The 16,636-nt window shown below is 44.5% G+C and overlaps 1 protein-coding gene across 1 annotated transcript in view; it reads left to right on the top strand.

Moving 5' to 3' along the window:
- CrzR (corazonin receptor) overlaps positions 1 to 16,593 on the top strand; it is a 138,145-nt gene extending 121,552 nt beyond the window's left edge. Inside the window, exons 3-5 of the mRNA XM_065221507.1 lie at positions 11,818 to 12,023; positions 12,150 to 12,280; positions 15,845 to 16,593. Coding sequence (XP_065077579.1) covers positions 11,818 to 12,023; positions 12,150 to 12,280; positions 15,845 to 16,247 — 740 coding nt within the window. The 3' untranslated portion in view covers positions 16,248 to 16,593. The remainder of the gene's footprint in view (positions 1 to 11,817; positions 12,024 to 12,149; positions 12,281 to 15,844) is intronic.
- Positions 16,594 to 16,636: the final 43 nt, after the last annotated feature.

The raw sequence follows: 16,636 nt of genomic DNA, 5'->3' as shown, positions 1-16,636 counted from the left end.
GAGAGGAAGTTGTCCAAGGATTCCTACCTCGACGGGAAGGTAAGGGGACAGATCGCAGAGTATCTCGAAAAGGGGTACGCTCATCGCATAACTGCAGCTGAACTGGAGTCTACGGAACCGGGACGCGTCTGGTACCTGCCACTCGGGGTAGTAAGGAACCCTAATAAGCCAGGAAAGGTACGACTGATTTGGGATGCTGCAGCCCGAGTGAACGGCGTTTCTTTCAACGATCTAATGCTAAAAGGGCCAGACATGCTGACCGCTCTACCTGCTGTTCTACTGCGTTTCCGGCAGAAGCGCGTGGCATTCAGTGGAGACATAAAGGAAATGTTCCACCAATTCCTGATCCGGAAAAGGGACAAACAGGCGCAGAGGTTCGTATTCCGAGAGTGCCCTAGGCAGCCACCGCAGATTTTCGTGATGGATGTTGCTACATTTGGCGCAGCGTGCTCCCCGTGCATCGCACAGTATCTGAAAAACAGGAATGCAGAGGAGTACGCGGCCCAATTCCCTGGCGCAGCCAAAGCCATAATCGAAAACCACTACGTTGACGACTACCTGGACAGTGTGGAGACGGTAGAAGAAGCGGTAGAGCTGATAGAGAAAGTGAAACATGTGCATTCTAAGGCTGGGATGGAGATTCGAAACTTTTCTTCGAACTCCTCAGAAGTGCTCGAGCGCATAGGAGAAACCAGCAAAGTTCTGCAGAAGTCCCTCAACCTGGATTCGGAGGTAGAGAGAGTGCTTGGTATGGTATGGAGACCATCAGAAGACGTTTTCAGTTTCGAGGTCAGTCTGAAGGAGGAGGTTCGAAACATTGTAAAGAGTCAGGATGCACCTACCAAACGTCAAGTCCTACGGACGATCATGTCTTTGTTTGATCCGTTAGGACTGGTGGCACACTTTTCGGTTCACGGAAAGATACTCATGCAGCGAATCTGGAGGACTGGATCGGGCTGGGACGAAACGATTAGTGGTGAAATACTGGAAGACTGGCGCCAGTGGATCGGATTACTGGTGAATATAAGTGAAGTCAAAGTCCCCAGATGTTTCTTCTCGGCAACCGGAGCTACACCGAACGATTCGCAGATTCACGTCTTTGTCGATGCAAGCGAGAACGCGTACGCCTGTGTTGCTTATCTTCGGAGTATGTGCAATGGGATGCCTCGATGCACGCTGATAGCCGCGAAGACTAAGGTAGCGCCGTTAAAACCCCTCTCAATACCGAGGCTAGAATTGCAGGCAGCCTTAATCGGCTCCCGACTGCTGGACAACATTTGTAAGGCGCTGACGATACCAGTGGCTGCTCGATACCTCTGGTCAGACTCGACGACCGTCCTTGCGTGGTTGAAATCCGAGACACGACGATATCATCAATTCGTCGGTTTCCGGGTAGGAGAAATTCTGAGCACGACTACCGTGGACGAGTGGCGAAAGGTACAATCAAAAGTGAACGTAGCGGATCAAGCAACGAAGTGGAGGGACGGACCCAGTTTCAGACCCGACGACTGGTGGTATGTAGGACCGGCTTTCCTGATGAAACCGGACGAGAACTGGCGAAAGGGCATTTCGGAAGATTTTTCGACGGCAGAGGAGTTGCGAACGGTATTTCTACATCATCGCGTCACACCACCGCCGGTCATAAATTTTCAACGATTCTCCAAGTGGTCGAGGCTACAGCGGACGACCGGATACGTTGTTCGTGCGACAAAGGTGTTCCTGGGTATGCATGCAAAGGGTCCACTTACGCAAGAAGAGTTGCGGAGGGCCGAAACTCTGATCTGGCAGCAGGTGCAGAAGCAAGAATATCCGGATGAATACGCCACGCTCAGTTACAACAAAGAGCACCCGGACGCGGAACCGAAGCAGATAGCAGGATCGAGCGCGTTGTACACGATGACTCCGATGCTGGACGACGATGGAGTTCTTCGGATGAATAGTCGAATAATAGCTGCACCAATGGTAACAAAGGATGTGAGGTATCCAATCTTCCTCCCGAAGGATCATCGAGTGACGGAGTTGCTCGTGGAACACTATCATGTCCGTTTTCTACATGGGAACAACGAAACGGTAGTCAACGAGATACGACAGCGTTTCCGGATTCCACAACTTCGCGCAGTGATTGCAAAGGTAGCCAAGCAGTGCCAATATTGTCGAATCCAGAAGGCAGCACCTCGGGCACCAATCATGGCGCCTCTTCCAGAAATCCGGTTGACCGCTTTCATACGGCCATTCACGCACACTGGGGTGGACTACTTCGGGCCCGTCTTCGTAAAACAAGGTCGCAGCTTAGTCAAGCGTTGGGTAGCGCTCTTCACGTGCCTGTCCATCAGAGCAGTTCATCTCGAGATCGTCCACAGCCTGTCCACTCAGTCGTGCGTGATGGCCATAAGAAGGTTTGTGGCACGTCGGGGCTCCCCGGCAACGTTTTGCTCAGACAACGGGACCAACTTTGTGGGAGCCAGCAACTTGCTGAAGGAGCAGCTGAAACCCATCAACGAACACTGTAGTGTGACATTCACAAATGTGAGCACGAGATGGCTATTCAATCCACCCCTAGCGCCCCATATGGGAGGACCGTGGGAGCGCATGGTCAGGTCAGTGAAGGTGGCAATGGCGGCAATCGCAGACCATCCACATCACCCCAGTGACGAGGTCCTGGAAACCGTCGCGCTCGAAGCAGAGTCGATAGTTAACTCGAGACCGCTAACCTATATCCCCTTGGATCATTCGGAGCAAGAGGCTCTCACGCCCAACCACTTCTTGGTCTACGGGACGCAAGGCATCAACCAACCTAGCCGGGATCTGGTGCAAGACCACGCAAGTCTACGGGACAGCTGGAAGCTTGCCCAGAATCTAGTTGATACTTTCTGGAGCCGCTGGGTACACGAATATTTACCTACACTTACCCGACGCACCAAGTGGTTCCGACCGTTAAAGCCTTTGAAACCCGGTGACTTGGTGGTCGTGGTCGACGAAAGCAAGCGCAACGGATGGCTGCGAGGGAGGATCACGGATGTAGTGTCAGGAAAAGATGGTCAAGTTCGAAGAGCAGTGGTGCACACTTCCAGGGGGGTGTTCAGCCGACCGGCAACCAAGCTTGCTTTGCTGGACATTCAGAAATCATCTGGAGAGCCAGAAGAGGAGAGTTCAAGCGAACCGGAACTACACGGGCGGGGGAATGTTGGCGAACTCACAGGGCAGTCGCCGCCGGCTACCAAGTGAGTCCCGGTTACACCCGTTACGAATGTGTGGACGAGCGTTAACCGCAGCTGTCATGCTGAACTGTCATGGGAACTGTCAGGTGAAAGGAAAAGAGAAAGGAAAGTAGACAATACAGAAAAATCTATTGAATTTAGTGGAAAGAGTTAGTGCGTTCATTACTTTGTTTCAATTAATATTAATAAAACGGCTTTGTAGTTTGTAGTCAACAAAGGTAATTGAATTAGTGGAAGATGAAATACTTATATTTAATTAAACTATTTTGATAGCAGTGATTTGCACGAAGGATTGTTGGAGAAATTTAGCGTGGAAGAATTTATAAAGGCCTCAAAATGTAAGTTTCTTTAAACGATTTGACCCAAGCTAACCCCGAAATAAATTTTCAGCTTTGAAGCTGCGTTGAGTAACCTGCTAACAGAGAGGTGTTTCTTTCTCATCCCGCTACGAAAGTTTTCTCCCGAACACCGGGGAATTCGGGAAGATTCACTCTATAGAAGGAATGGCACTTTTTGATCCCCAAAAGTACCCCTCCTCCACGTGAATCCTCACGATCCAATCGAATAATGTTAAAATCAAAAAAAGGGAGATCAATTTCTGAAGAGAGCCATGTTTCACAGAGGGCAAATGCATCGCAATTATTGTTATGGACTAAATACTTGAACGAATCTAATTTCGGAATAAGACTTCGACAATTCCACTGTAGAACAGTGATCAAATCCCCGACCTCGTTTGGAAAATTATCCATCGAAGGAGATGATAGCTGCAAGAAGGGGCCATTTTGAAGTCAATTGCTTCAAGAAGGATTTCACAGTCGGAAGCAATGTGAGGACAATGCTTTTCAGAGGATCAGAAATGTTGAGGTATTTGAGAATACCGTCCACAATGTCATCAAATGAGAACAGCCCAGATGAAGAAGGGGTTTCTGTTCTTAAAATTGGGGCATCAGGGGTTTTGGATGTCCCCGGAAGAGGTGGAAAATCCTGGGTATAATCAGTTCTGCGGAATCCAGGAGGAGTAGAAGTCTCCTTTTTTCCACCACTCCTTGATTTGGGCAAGCTGATTTGGGGTTCTTGATCTGCAACTTTCCGCGAACGGATGCGTTTTCGTTTCCGGGCAGAACCTTCCGGAAAACTGAAAGAAACTCCCTCCTCAGCCAAGTCAGAGCCAGACTCGTCATCTGACAAAAGAGCGAAGGGATTTGTTTCGTTGGTCGATGGCTTGGCTGTCTTAAGCATTTCTGCAAAAGACCACCTGGAACGTTCCTTAAGGGAGCGTTTCATTTTGTCCCCGAGCTGTTTGTACGCCGGGCACGACGAGAGCATGAGGAGGAGTTCCATTGCAGTACACGCATTTTGGTGCAGTAGCTGCGCAGGCGCCATCCTCATGCTTCTCCCCGCATGTGGAGCAGCGTGCCTTGTTGCCGCAGTGGGAGGCCGTATGTCCCAACCGCTTACAATTCTGGCAGTTCATGACCCGAGGTACAAACAACCGCACAGGAAGACGAAGTTTTCCCAGCTCGATGTATTGAGGAAGGGCAGATCCAGAAAAGGTCACCCGAAACGAGTCTGTGGGGGTAAAACTCTTTTTACCCTCGCTGAGCGATACTGACTTCATTCTATGAACGGCCAGTATCTTTACCGGAGGAAGCAAGGGGTTCTTGAATCGGCCAACCGCTTGCTTCTCCAGTATCTCGGGGTTCAGGCTCGCCTCAGTGACCACGCCTTCGATCTCCACATCAGAAGCTGGAATGTACACCCTATATTCCAGTGTGAAAAACTGGGAAACAGCAATTTCATTGGCCTGTTTCAGGTTAGCGACGGTCACACGAAGTTTGTTGTGCCTAACCTTCGTTATTTCGGTCACGGCAGAGAATCGCTTTGTCAGATCATCAGATATCTGAACAACATTCAAGGGTTTGTTTTTGGGCTGAAAATAGACAACCCATGGGCCAGTCGAGTCATTCGGGTAGGCCCGCAATCTGGTGCTTTTCTCATCCTGCCCATTGACAGACTGAGACGACGAACCAGGGATGACATCATCATTATTCTGAGATGAATGGTCATCCATGTCGTCTTCTGACAAAACATCCATTTTGTTCAACTAGTGGGAGCGCAAAACGCTCTCCCACTGAACGCACAGACACAATACACAGAAAACACTACAAATACAGAAATACAAAATGAAAATTTAACTAATGGAGGAGGAAAAGAAACAAAAAAAAAACAAAAACTTATCTGATAATTCTATACTTCTACCACCGAGCGTTATATGTGTAGGCGTTTACACAGATGGCTGGAAGAGACGCGCTGCGTGGATGACCTTCGTTGTGGTGCACTTGATCGAGGCTCGGTACTCAGCGCACACAGGCGCACGATGATTGATGAACGATGTAGATGTAGAAACGGGTGCTCACACTCGATGATGATGATACGTGAGCGGGTATGCGTGAGCGCGTATGCGTCACCACGCAACGATGATGCCCAAATTGGTTTGCGAATTACCAATAGCACGGATTAATCGTTCCGAAAATGACACTTTTTTCTAAAAAAAACTCACTTTTCGATCAATTTACCGGGAACTATGCCAGGAGTCACTTAGTGAGAAAAAAAAACTGATAATTTATATCAAGCGAATACCGAGAAAACTTCCAAAACAACGGAGCGCGAAACAAGTCGACCGTACTTCTTGCTAGGACGCAGTGAGATGAGCTACTATTTGTAGTGCGTGTGTTTCATTTCAAGAAAACCTTGCTAGATTACTTTTTCTCAGTGGTAGAAATATAGTCGAATTGAAGCTGAAAGCATAAAGAATCGTTTGCATGCATTCAGCGAAGTGTTTTCGTAAGAAAATCCAGTGAAAATAGTGTTTTAATTTGGGTTGCCGAAAATAGTCTGGCATGCCGAAGCCGTCATTTCCCCTATATAGAGGTACCAGATATGTTTTACAGTCAGTTGGTGGTAAATTACCCACAGAATAACATCAAAATATTGTGAGCGATTTTTTTCAGAGGCAGTAGTTGGGTAAAAAAAAATTAACGGAATTAAACTTTTTTTTTACTGCATTGTAGTTTGCTTAACAATTATTTCCCGTCCATGTTTTTTCAAGTTGTCGTTGTATTTTGGGGTGGTGTTTGCATAAATAACTTTTCTGGGTTACGTATTAGGGGCTGTTCATTAGCTACGTAGACATTTTTTTGGAATTATTAATTCCTCCCTCCCCTCTCCCTCGTAGTTAATGAAAAGCCCCTTAGTCGAACAGGACCCAAGTCACCTTTAATGACTGACTTGCTCCTGCTTACTGCAAGACCAAGCGCCACGCCGTCCGAAGCGGTAATGAGCAGAAGCGCGACAGCAGTGCTGTTTTATATCTTTTCAGAATTATGTGCAACCAAGTGGTACTCGATTATGATGACTGGGTTTGAAAAAAAAACGCTTATTTCATGAAAACAGTGATAAAATTATCAATTGTACATTTTTCAAAAGTTTTATTACAGAAAAATTAGAAAAATATTTATTTCAGCAGGTTTGTAATGTAATATCCTATCGATTGGTGCATTTGGATTTTAATTTCATCAATAAATGGCAAAGTTACAAGCGTTCAAAACCTAACAATTCTTCACCACACATATTTTTTGATTTGCACCCCAGTATAGTCGACAAAGACGTAGTTCTACGTCAAAACGAACGGAAATTTCGGCAACTGACCCAACGGCAACGAAATAAGGACAATGAATGGAAACTCGGTTCTTGGAATGTCAGAACGTTAAATGAACCTGGACGAGTGGGCCTTCTGGCCCGTGAACTGCAAAAGGTGAATGTGAGTGTGGCTGCTATTCAAGAAGTACGTTGGCTAGATCTGGAGAACGTGAATTCAGGGCGGTAGATCGTATCGCCAACACATCGTTCAAATGCCATATCTACTACAGCGGTGGCGATAGAGCAGAACACGGAGTTGGTTTCGTAGTGATTGGGAAATAGATGAAGCGGGTTATGCGGTGGAAACCGGTTAGCGAGCGCATCTGCGTTTTGAGGATTCATGGCAAATTCTTCAATTACAGCCAGATCAACATCTACGCACCGACTAACGATAAATCCGATGACGTGAAGGACGCGTTTTATGAAAGCCTGGATAAAACCTATGATGAGTGCCCTAAACACGACGTGAAGATTGTCATCGGAGATGCAAACGCGCAGGTCGGAAGAGAGGAATTCTTTCGCCCAATCATTGGAACAGAGAGCCTTCACTCTGCAACGAATGATAATGGCCTGAAGCTGCTCGTGATATGACCATCAGTTGCACCCACTTTGCACGCAAGGATATCCGAAAGCACACCTGGAGACACCCGAATGGCGAAACTTACTCCCAGATTGACCACGTGTTGGTGGATGGTCGGCATTTCTCGGATGTCGTAGATGTCAGGACCTTCAGGGGTCCTAATATCGACTGGGATCACTACCTCGTTGCCGCGAAAATTCGAGCGCGTCTATCGACCATTACGAGTTCGAGAAACCGGAGATCGATGCGTTTCAACATCCAGCGTTTGACAGTAGATGGTGTTGCTGCAGAGTACCACCAGAAGCTGAATGAGCGGATAGCGGAAATCAACGTGAACGAGAATCTCAACAATCTGTGGGAAGCTGTCCACGGAGCGGTGAGCACAACAGCACGAGAGGTGATAGGTACAGCTCAGAGGCGCTCCCGGAACGGGTGGTTTGACGAGGAGTGCCAGCGAGTGACAGAGGAGAAGAACGTCGCCAGAAGCCGGATGTTGGTGTCTGGTACCCGTCAGAACAGAGAGCGGTACAGGGTAGCAAGGTCAGCCGAGAAATGAACCCATCGCAGGAAAAAAGGCAGTACAAAGAACGCGTTATTGCTGAGGCGCAAGAAAGTATGGAGCTGAATGATATGCGAAGGTTTTAAGCAACTGTCAATGACGTGAGGAGTAAGACAGCGCCGTCTCCCGCATGTTCTATGACCGTGAAGGTAATCTGCTGACAGATAAAATGATGGTGGCTGCCAGGTGGAAAGAGTACTTCGAGACGTTGCTGAACGGAGAGAACGAGAGAGCATCTACAAACAGAACACACATCGACGACGCTGGTCAAGCTGTGGAACCACCAACGGTAGAAGAGGTGAAAAAGGCGATACGAGAGCTGAAAAACAGTAATACCCCGTTCACATTACAGCGTATATCACGTGATATACGCTGTCTTGCAATGAGCACTCATACATCTAGTTTTCACTGGAAATCCTATGTATGAGTGCTCATTGCAAGACAGCCTATATTACGTGATATAGGTTGTAATGTGAACGGGGTATAAGGCTGCGGGGAATGACGAGCTCCTGGCCGAACTTCTCAAACACGGAAGTGAGCAGCTGCACCAGATGATCCACCGTATACTGCTCAAGATATGGGAGGAGGAAGAATTGCCCGCTAGTTGGTTGGATGGTCTCGTTTGTCCCCTCTACAAAAAGGGACACAGACTGGAGTGCGCCAATTACAGAGGAATCACGCTGCTGAATTCGGCGTACAAAATATTATCACGTGTTCTGTTCAACAGATTGAGACCGCTTGAGGAATCCTTCGTCGGTGAATACCAAGCTGGTTTTCGTGAGGGTCGATCAACGACGGATCAAATGTTTACCCTGCGTCAAACCCTTGAGAAGTTCCGGGAATACAACTTGCAGACTCATCATCTGTTCATAGATTTCAAGGCAGCGTATGATTCAGTAAAGAGAAACGAGCTATGACGAAACTAATTAGGCTGACTCGTGCAACGCTGGATGGTTCGAAATCATGTGTACGGGTTGCAGACGAGATTTCGGCCTCGTTTGTGACCTTAGATGGGTTGAAGCAGGGAGATGCTCTTTCGAACTTGCTATTCAACATCGCCCTCGAAGGAGCGATTAGGAGAGCTGGCGTGCAGAGGAACGTCACAAAGTCGCACATGCTCCTTGGTTTTGCGGACGACATCGACATCATCGGAATCGACCGTAGAGCAGTGGAAGAGGCGTTCACGCCTTTTAAGAGGGAGACAGCGAGGATTGGTCTCACGATAAATTCTACCAAAACTAAGTACATGGTCGCCGGTAGAAATCGTGGGAGCAATAGTGGTGTTGGTAGTGAAGTGGTGCTAGATGGCGAAAAATTTGAAGTTGTGGACGAATTTGTTTATCTTGGTACTTTAGTGACGTGCGATAATTATGTTACCCGCGAGGTGTAAAAGCGTATTGCAGCCGTGAACAGGGCTTTCTACGGGTTGCGTAGCCAGCTGAAGTCACGCAGCTGGCGTACGGAAACGAAATTCGCGCTGTACAAGACGTTGATTCTGCCGGTAGCCCTTTATGGCCACGAATCGTGGGCATTGATAGAGGCCGATCGGAGAGCTTTCGGTGTCTCCGAGTGTAAAGTGCTGCGAACAATACTCGGCGATAAACTGGAAAATGGCATCTGGCGGCGTCGCATGAATCACGAGTTGTACCAAGTATATAACGGCATGGATATTGTGAAGCTAATAAAACACGGCAGACTACATTGGGCAGGGCATGAGGCACGAATGCCGGAAGAGCGTCAAGCGAAGTCAATATTCAGCAGGGATCCCGGAAGAGGACGTCGGCTTCGGGGTAGGCCACGCACGCGTTTGCTTTGTACAGTTGAGGAGGACATTAGGTCCTTGAACGTCCAAGGCGACTGGAAGCGATTGGCTCAGGACCGAGACCAATGGATACTGTTACTTCGTTCGGCGCAGATTTAAATTCAACGAGTCATCGCCCATCAGTACGTAGTACAAAATTCAATATACGCAAATATGAAATGATATAGTGGCCTATATTTTTGCAGTGCATTAATATTCTATAGAAACTTAAAAAATAAATAAAGATAAATTTCCTGGATTGGAACCCGTGTACTTGGCATGCGATCTACGAACGCTAACCACTACGCCACAAGTGTGTTGGAATACCATGCGGGCAAAAACCAATTTATAATTCATCATGTGTCCAAGTCAGTCAGCTGGCACTGAAAACTCCAACAGTAGGCGGGATAACAGCTCACTTTAATATATCTCAAATGACGTAGCGGTTCGAGCTGGAGCTCTCACGCAGAAGCACTATGTTTTAATTCTTCAAACAGCTCCAATACTACTACTAATGCTGATAAATCCGAGGATAAATCAATACACGTTCATACCTGCCTTAAGAAATAACTTTCATAAAGACCTGACTTTACAATTAAGTTTCATAAAAGTGCGAACTAAATATAAAACTGGTGTAGAGGACAAAAACCTTTTTTAACTTATTTTCTAAAAGTTCCGTTCAAGTTCCGCCAGAAGATGGTTAGAATGCTCTTCAATTATGGTACCGGAACTTTCAAGTTCTTATAACGACTTAAAAATGAGGCTGCTTAGAATTCTATAGACCACCTTCAACCAATCGGTTCTGAGCAAGCAAATCGATTAACGTACCCCATTCTAGTCGAAATTCTAGTACTACACTATGTTTGTTTTGATTTTCTATTGGCGTTGACGGCGACTCTGTAGCTCTTTACTCCTATGGTAAAATCCATAAGCAAACGTCAGACTGTGCGTGAAGCATGGCGGACTTCGTACTATCAACAATCAATACGAAACTAACGATTTTAAATTGGCTCACTACTTGACTAGCCTATTGGTCCCAAGTAAATCGATTAACGTACTCCATTCCAGTCAAAGTTCTAGTACCACACTATGTTTGTTTTGATTCGCTATGAAAGTTTGACAGATAAAATGAGGGGTTATTGGATTTTCCTATGTTTCGAGGGGTGATTCGACTAGCTTGGGACCGAAGATAGTACCAGAGCTGAGCCAAAAAGTTGAGCACGTTTCTTCGGGACCTACTTGTCTTAGAGTTACCTCTATGGTACTATCCTTTCACTCCAACGAAAAATCCCATAAGAAACTGTCAATCTTTTCTAGAAGAGACGATTTTTCGACGGTGCCGTCAACGCAAATGAAAGTTTGACAGATAAAATGAGGGGCTCGTGGATTTTCCTATGTTTCGAGGGGTGCATCGATTAGCTTGGGACCGAAGAGAGTACCAGAGCTGAACCAAAAAGTTGAGCACATTTCTTCGGGGCCTTCTAGTCTTAGGCTAGTCAAGTTGTGAGCCAATTTTAAATCGTTAGTTGCCACCGGTTGCTACTACCACGATAAACTCCATCTGTAATATAGCTTGATCGGAGTTGTTGAGGATAAAGCTTGATTAGAAATAGAGAACAGACATAACAAAAAAAATCCTATCAACACACGTGTATCATCTTTGGCATTACTTCGTGAAGCAGCTTGCCAACAATTTGGTAGTTTCCTTCTACCGGCCCGAGCGAGCTATATTGCAAAGGCAGGGTTTCATGACAAAATGGGAAGAAGATTATATCATTATTGCTTTCCATTTCTGATATAGCGTTATCGGTTGCCTTTTTTGTCGTTTTGAGTTATTTTCGATTCCTTGATAATGACCATAAATGAACCCAAATTGAAACGATGTTTGCCTGTAACAGCCAGTGGTTTTCCCATAGCTTGAATAGTCCCCAATAAACCACTCAACCATCTTTATTTTCAGGTAGTGAGAAAATATTTAGGATAGAAACGTCGGCCGTCGATCGGTCCTACTATCGCCGTTCGGACACGAACCGACAACGGCTGATACACAAGGCCAAGATGAAATCCCTCCGAATATCCGTCGTCATCGTGGTGGTGTTTATCGTCTGCTGGACGCCCTACTACATCATGATGCTGATATTTATGTTCCTAGATCCGACCGAACCGGTAGGTTAAAAGAGCTGTGACATAAATCTTTAATGCAATGATTTCTTGCCCATAGTTGGAGTTATATAGTTATGGTATAAATAATGACGTAATCATTGTTCCCAACTTTTTCCTTCTCCCTGTCAGGTCGGCGTGGACCTGCAGACGGGCATCTTCTTCTTCGGAATGTCCAATAGCCTAATTAACCCCCTGATATATGGCGCTTTCCATTTGATCCCGATCCGACGGCGGCACAATCAGTACAATCAACATGTAAGGTAAATTGGATGTAAATCAGGCGATAATCAGTCGCCGTGCGAAAAACGCTTTCGATTGCAACGTCACCTTGCAGCTTCCTTTGATTGGCTGCTTCATTTGATGGATGGCCCTCTGTTCGACTTGAATTAATTACTTCGCAGCAGGCCGGACTAACAAAAAAAAATAATATTGCCAATTCAGAGAAAAATTAGCGTTTGGCGTGAGATTATCAGCATTAACAGCATGCTGCGGTTATCAGTTGCGTTGAATTTTTTTCCCCATGAAATGGCAATATTAGAGAGTCCGATAGGTGTTTTTTCTCGTTTATTTATTTATTTATCACCGTCATGAAAATACGGGTGTTCTTTTTTTCTGTTCGCTTTATTCGCACGTCGTATATTATGTATGTGTCTCGATGTTAATCGTAATGGTATTGATAATGGCCGATCAATTATCGATAAGGATGTGTCAATTATGTCATTAATTATGGTAATTGTATGCTTACGTTTACACATTTTTGTTTATGTTATCTCAGCTTGATATCACATATTGAGCGCAAGATCAGAAAAAGTAAATTTGTCAATGTTCTGGCTTGTGGAAACAAAAACTGTTTTATTATACGTTGCACAGGAGTCTATATAAAGTGGTGCGAAATGCGCAATAGTATTTTCGTTTTAATTACACATTTTGCACAAGGAGGTGATCACTCGGCACAGTGTGCCGAAAACAGATTCGGAACAATATGGACACAACTGGACACACTAATTGGCACCCATGTTCGGAAATGTACATGAAATTTTTAAAAAACTAGCAACAATGCAATCATCTGACTTGTAGAAACAAAAAAGGTGTCACAAACAACCAAATTGGATTCGTTCCGCATTTCCTCGAACTGATGCAACAATGCCGTAGTGCTCAATCACTTCACGATCTCGCAATCTACTTTCCCTAGCATCGGTCTCTCTTGCAGTTTTACACATTGTTATTCTTAGTGCTACTAATGTCCTCCCCAACCTTAGCACCTTAGCAATTCCACTATAGCAAGCAGTGGTAATCGAAGCAAAGTTTCGTAGCAATTCCAGTGTCTCGCTGCTACGACTCCGTTTCGCAGTCCACATACCAAACATACGAACTGTCAGAAATACCGGGTTACCAAAAATACCAAAAATACCAAAATATTTACTATTCACTAAAAAAATCCGTCAGCACAATGATCGGCACTGCCGACACACTTGGGGCACACTGAGAAAAAATGCAACCTAAGCGGGTTGACTGACTTACCCCTTGATTTTGCACCACTTGAGAATCCTGAAGAGAAAATATTTGCACAGTAATTTTTCGCACATGCCAGAAAATTTAGTGCTTATAATGCTAAAATTAAGTACGCATAATGCTAACGCATAGGTATAACCAGAGGGGGGCACTTACCTCTCCCCTTAACTCGTCAACAAGATTATTTTTCATTGTTGGTTGGAAATGCTATCTAACATGAAGCTTTAGTGTGATAATTCATTAGCTAGAGAGAAAGGTCTGAAGAGGGTAGCTACCCGAGCAAAGCTGAAGATCAAATTGAAATCAAAATTTGCTGTTATGATGTAACTTATTTTGAATCCTCCAGTTTTTTTTTTTTTTTTTTTGTTAATTACTTTATTTGTACAGGCTCAATCGAATAAACTTTACAGAGCCAAGTTATCATTTTCTTTATACATTATAAATGTCTTAAATCTAAAATTAAAGGATTTGAACCGATTACTCGCGGTCTTCTCGAGGTTAGTGGATGACAGTTGTTTGGATCGGGAGAGGAAAAAGGAGATTTGGAATATGATTTATGATTCAAAAATTTCACTATTTCTAAAACATATACTTAATCCTATCGACGTTATATCAACTCTGTAATTATACAATTATTACAGAAACAAATCTACAAAAAAAGACACACACACACATACAAAATACAAACTAAACATAAGGTTAATCAAACTTACAATCTATGGTTAATATTCTTCAAGAAAACATATATGAGTTGCATAAACTCCAGATCGCGTCTAGCCAAAATATCCCGAACTGGAACATTAGGTTGTCTACCTCGAGCCCGAAGGGAATCGTACAACTCGGATCTAACTCCACGGTGCTCAGCACATGACCAAATAATGTGATCTGCGTCCTGGTAACCTTGTCCACATTCACAAAGATTACTGTCCCCCAGCCCAACACGGAACAAGTGAGCGCTTAGTGAATAATGATTGGACATGAGGCGAGACATCACACGAATGAAGTCTCGACCCACCTCCAAACCTTTGAACCAAGGACACTTCGACACCTTAGGGATAATTGAATACAACCATCGTCCCAAACTCCCTTCACTCCATTTATTTTGCCAGCTGGCGAGTGACTGTTGACGATAAATGAAGAAAAATTCGTCGTAGGCGATTTGTCGATCGTAAATATCGCCTTCCATAGCGCCCACCTTTGCAAGCGAGTCCGCCTTCTCATTGCCCGCAATCGAGCAATGAGATGGGACCCTTGCAAAGGTGATGACAAAAGATCTTAAAGATAAAGCACTCAGAAGCTCTCGTATTTTCATGAGAAAATACGAGGAGTGCGCCTCGACAGAACTGAGACTATCCGTAAAAATAAAATAATGATCTGGTGCAAGTGAGGCGATCGTTTCTAGCGTATAATGTATTGCCGCCAGTTCAGCAACATATACGGAACAAGGAGCATGAAGCATTCGAGAGGCGCTATGAAATTCGTTATAAATACCAAAACCTGCGGACGCCTCTATTAGTGATCCATGAATACTCCAGTTGATCTCATTTTGGTTGACTTAACGGTAAACACAGCAAAAATGAGAGCAAAATTTTACACTGTTGAAGCAAACGGAAAACTAATCCTGCTTTCAATTAAATCAATTTGATTACTGATTTTGCATTCATAATGTTTAACTGAATACGGGCCTAGAGTAAATGGTTACCAATCATGTTTCTCAAGCTGAAAGACTTAGGCTCCAATCTCAACGCGGGCAAGTCACGAGTGACTTTAAATGTGTTAAACAAATCAGATAAACGATAATCATTAGTTTAACGACAGATAAATTTCAATTAAATTTTAAACAAGACGTAAACAGCAAAACTTCAAGTTAAGTTGCTTTCATTTAAAACGTCTTGACTGCATAATGAAAGCACAATATGATATCAGACTTATGCCGCAACATTTGAAATCAAAATGAGTTTTCATTATGATAGGAACTGCACACTTTAATATCGATTTGCTTTCATTTTGTTAACCGACTTTGCTCGGGTAGATAGTTCCGCTAGAGTACTGCAGTATTAAAATTGAATAGAAGTTGAAAATGAGCGAAGGGCCATTAATGCGACAGTACTACCGAACTACTGTGTTGCCTGACTTATAACGAATATACGTTGTATACAAGTACCCCGAATACAACGTATAGTTCGTCTAATTTTACATTGCTAATGCTATGCAAAAAAATCTTAGTGTGTGAGCTACGCTTTCTGCCAAATTTCCAGCATTACCATATGGCAATTTGTACTAACTTTTTCCCACCATTTCTCCTCCATCAGGGAAGGGTCGGTGTATTTTCAACGATCATCTACCTGCAACAACCAGAATGGCAACCACCATCAGCAATTATTGCAACAGCCACAACAACAGCAGCAGCAGCCACAACAACAGCAGCAGCAGCCACAACAACAGCTCCATTCACCGCAGCACCATCAAAATCCTTCCCACCATCAGCAGCATCAGGCAAGAAGCAGATATCTTTCTGTTAACAAGCTGTCCCAGTCACACTCGAACCTGGCAGAGGAGATCTCACTGATGGCACTGGAGAAGGATCTCAAAAGCCTGGACGAAAACGTCAACCAAATAAATCTGAAAGGCAGTTCGGGCAGCAAACGCAGCCTGGCCCGAAAGTTCTACACCCTGACCCAGCTACTTCGCCAAACGCGGCCCACTAAGCTTTAAGGCAATTTTCTCGGTGTGCAATAGCAGGATGTACTTAATAAATTAGACAGACAGACAGACGAGACAGAGCTTTAGCATTGTACGATTAACGTGCGTAGGGTTTTAAAAATGCTCAATGATGACAAATGTAACGTGATAAGTGAGAAATTAATGTCGTTAAATTAGTATGTTATGCTCGGAAATAATATAAGTACTACACGAATATTTACACACACACACAAACTGCTGAGGAAGAATCATTTGCTTCAAATCATGGCAAATACAAAGCATTGTTAAAACCAAGAAAAAGAGAGAACGAAAGAATATATATATATATACATAACTGTTTATGCTTTAGACTCGAAACGGAAGACAGTTTTAAACCAGTTGCATTATTGTGTAAAATCAAC

Source organism: Ochlerotatus camptorhynchus, unplaced genomic scaffold (genome assembly GCF_037179485.1).
Source record: "Ochlerotatus camptorhynchus isolate MF236.1 unplaced genomic scaffold, CSIRO-AGI_Acam_v1.1 ptg000143l, whole genome shotgun sequence".
Lineage (NCBI taxonomy): Eukaryota > Metazoa > Arthropoda > Insecta > Diptera > Culicidae > Ochlerotatus > Ochlerotatus camptorhynchus.
Note: the sequence above shows the minus strand (reverse complement) of the source record. Positions and strands in the feature narration are given on the sequence as shown.